The sequence below is a fragment of the Triticum urartu genome, chromosome 1, assembly GCF_003073215.2.
Source record: "Triticum urartu cultivar G1812 chromosome 1, Tu2.1, whole genome shotgun sequence".
Lineage (NCBI taxonomy): Eukaryota > Viridiplantae > Streptophyta > Magnoliopsida > Poales > Poaceae > Triticum > Triticum urartu.
Window position 1 is genome coordinate 75,467,056 of NC_053022.1, and position 2,365 is coordinate 75,469,420.

The 2,365-nt window shown below is 48.9% G+C and overlaps 1 protein-coding gene across 1 annotated transcript; it reads right to left on the minus strand.

Annotated features, from left to right (window-relative positions):
- Positions 1–614: 614 nt before the first annotated feature.
- Positions 615–1,906, minus strand: LOC125509538. Its single transcript, XM_048674559.1, has 2 exons — positions 1,360–1,906; positions 615–998 (listed from the first exon to the last, which is right to left on the minus strand). Exons 1-2 carry the CDS (start codon positions 1,408–1,410, stop codon positions 744–746), a joined length of 306 nt encoding a protein of 101 aa, XP_048530516.1. The 5' UTR covers positions 1,411–1,906; the 3' UTR covers positions 615–743.
- Positions 1,907–2,365: the final 459 nt, after the last annotated feature.

Genomic DNA, 2,365 nt, shown 5'->3' on the forward strand with positions numbered 1-2,365 from the left:
ATTTCTCAAGATTTACCAGAAATATGTACTTATTTATTTGGAGATTTCTCATTATAACATGCATTTATCTTAAGATAGAAATCATATATACATAGATATATATATCCAATATAAATTAATACGGTTGCACTTATCTCTAATCTATCTATATACGGTTGTCATCTATATTATGGCATGTATTAATTTCTCTAGATTATATATACAAAAATCACATATGTAAGCAGTGATGGGAAATGAGACAAAAGAGATATGCACTATCTCTAGGACGCATTAGTTCGTTATTAGTTTCTAAAGATACAAATCTATATTTTTTTTGCGGGGTAATACAAATCTATATTTCTAAAGATACAAATCTATATTTGATGAAAGAGGAGTAATATTAGGATACATTAGTTAGTTTCTAAAGATACAAAATAGCGTGTGGAGAGATAAACACTAGCTAGTACGCATTAGTTTCTTAAGATGGGTACACATTATAGTAGTTTCTTACAAGATGGGTGCTAATCAGCACTAATGTATTTCACAAAAAAAAAATCAGCAGAAATGCATGCAGCCAAGCCTATAGAAAAGGGCACGTTTTTAGATGGTGATGTTTTTAGAACGAAGGCTTCAGAGGAGCCCGGCTTTGAATTAACAAAGTCATCAACCGGCCAGGATTACAACCATAGCAATACAAACTCGAACAAACAAAAACACAAGAAAACGGCAAGATACAAGGATGCTGGTAGGCAGCTCTCAATACCTCACTCACTACAGCTAGAAAGATAGCACAAGAAAAACACAAGCCGAAGCACGCAGAGGCCCTCGTCCACACAAGGATCGCCAGGGACGAAGAAATGGGGCTCCGGGGAGCGCTCGCTGTCGAGGATAGGATAGGTCGACACCAAACAACCAAGGCCCTGGAACAACATCTCCATCCATTCCCACTGTCGAAGGAGGCCCCTGCCTCCTCGCCTGGCTCGAAAGGCGTCGAACCGTCGACATATGGGTTGCTCACCCTAGAACATGAACGGAAGGATGCAATCAGAGGAAGTAGGGACAGAGCACACCCTACATGACTAAGAAACTTCACCAGAAACACCGCATCACCACTGCCCACTGACAATCCTCTGGAGAGGAGAGAGCTGCCGGTCAGACAACAACGGGGAGTCTAGGGCGGAAGGAGAAGCGGCTACCTCCGCCACTGGGGCCACGCTGTCGCCGCCACCCGACAACCACCACGCCGCAGAGCCCATAGTCCAAAAAGCATCCAAGGCGACGACTTCACGAAGCAAACGGCGCCAAGAGCACCGTCGCCGCCCAACAAAATTTGGGTTTTCACCCGGGAGGCTAGGGGAAGGGGAGGGTGGAGCAAAATACCTGAATGGTGCCTCCAAGAAGGGGAATGGCGTCCATGGACGCCGCCGCCATGGATTTCTCCCGGTCAAGGCTCCACACCACCAACACCGCATCCAGCTCCAGGCGCCGGAGAACCCTATCGACCCAGTCCAGATATGAAGTGGTGGAGCACGCAGTATAGTAGAAGGGGAAAGGGGCGGCCAGATCTGGAGCCGCAAGAGGCCAGAAGCCCCACCGCCGCGCCGCGGATCACGTCCGCCGGAAAGCTTGCTGCCCGCACAGCCAAGCCCACCGGGCCACACCCGTGCCACCACCAGCCGAGGAGACGGTGACGCCTCACCGAACAAGGCCGCCGCCCCGGATCCTGACGCCCTCCGCTGGAGATACGGAGCAGCGGAGGCCCCGCTGCCACCTTCCTTGGCCACGCCCCGGGCTTGCCCGGCGGATGCCTCTGGCGGCGGCGAGGAGGGAGGAGAGGAATGGGGGAAGCGGCGAGGGTTAGGGTTGTCGCCCTCGAGCCGCCCGAGAGGGGCGACGCGAGGGAAAGGGGGGGGAGGGATATTTTTCGCCGAACTAGATGGTGATGTAGGGCTGGACGTTAATCTGGAGCCAAGCCCTAGTCTCTAGTGACCAAGATCAGAAAGGTGATGACGTGAAACAGGCCAATGGAGGATGCGGTGTGATAAATAATGAGCTCATCTTGCGTGGATGCGCGTTTTACACAATAAAAAGTGATCGGTGTAAATGTACTCCAATTTTAAACACGTATTGAGGTAATGGACTATGATTGATCATCCATGTATGGATTGGACGGTTTGGACCTGATGGTTGATACGAGTGAAGAAGAATACTTGCAGTGCAAAGATGTGTTGAGGTCCAATATGAGCAGTACTTGTATTCTCCAAACCAGGCACCATATGAAAGGTCAGCTGTAAGAAGAGGCATTCTGTGAATGGACTTAAAAAAAATGGAAGGAAAACTCTTAGTCCCTCTGTTCTACAAACGAATCTTTTTGTCTTTTAACATG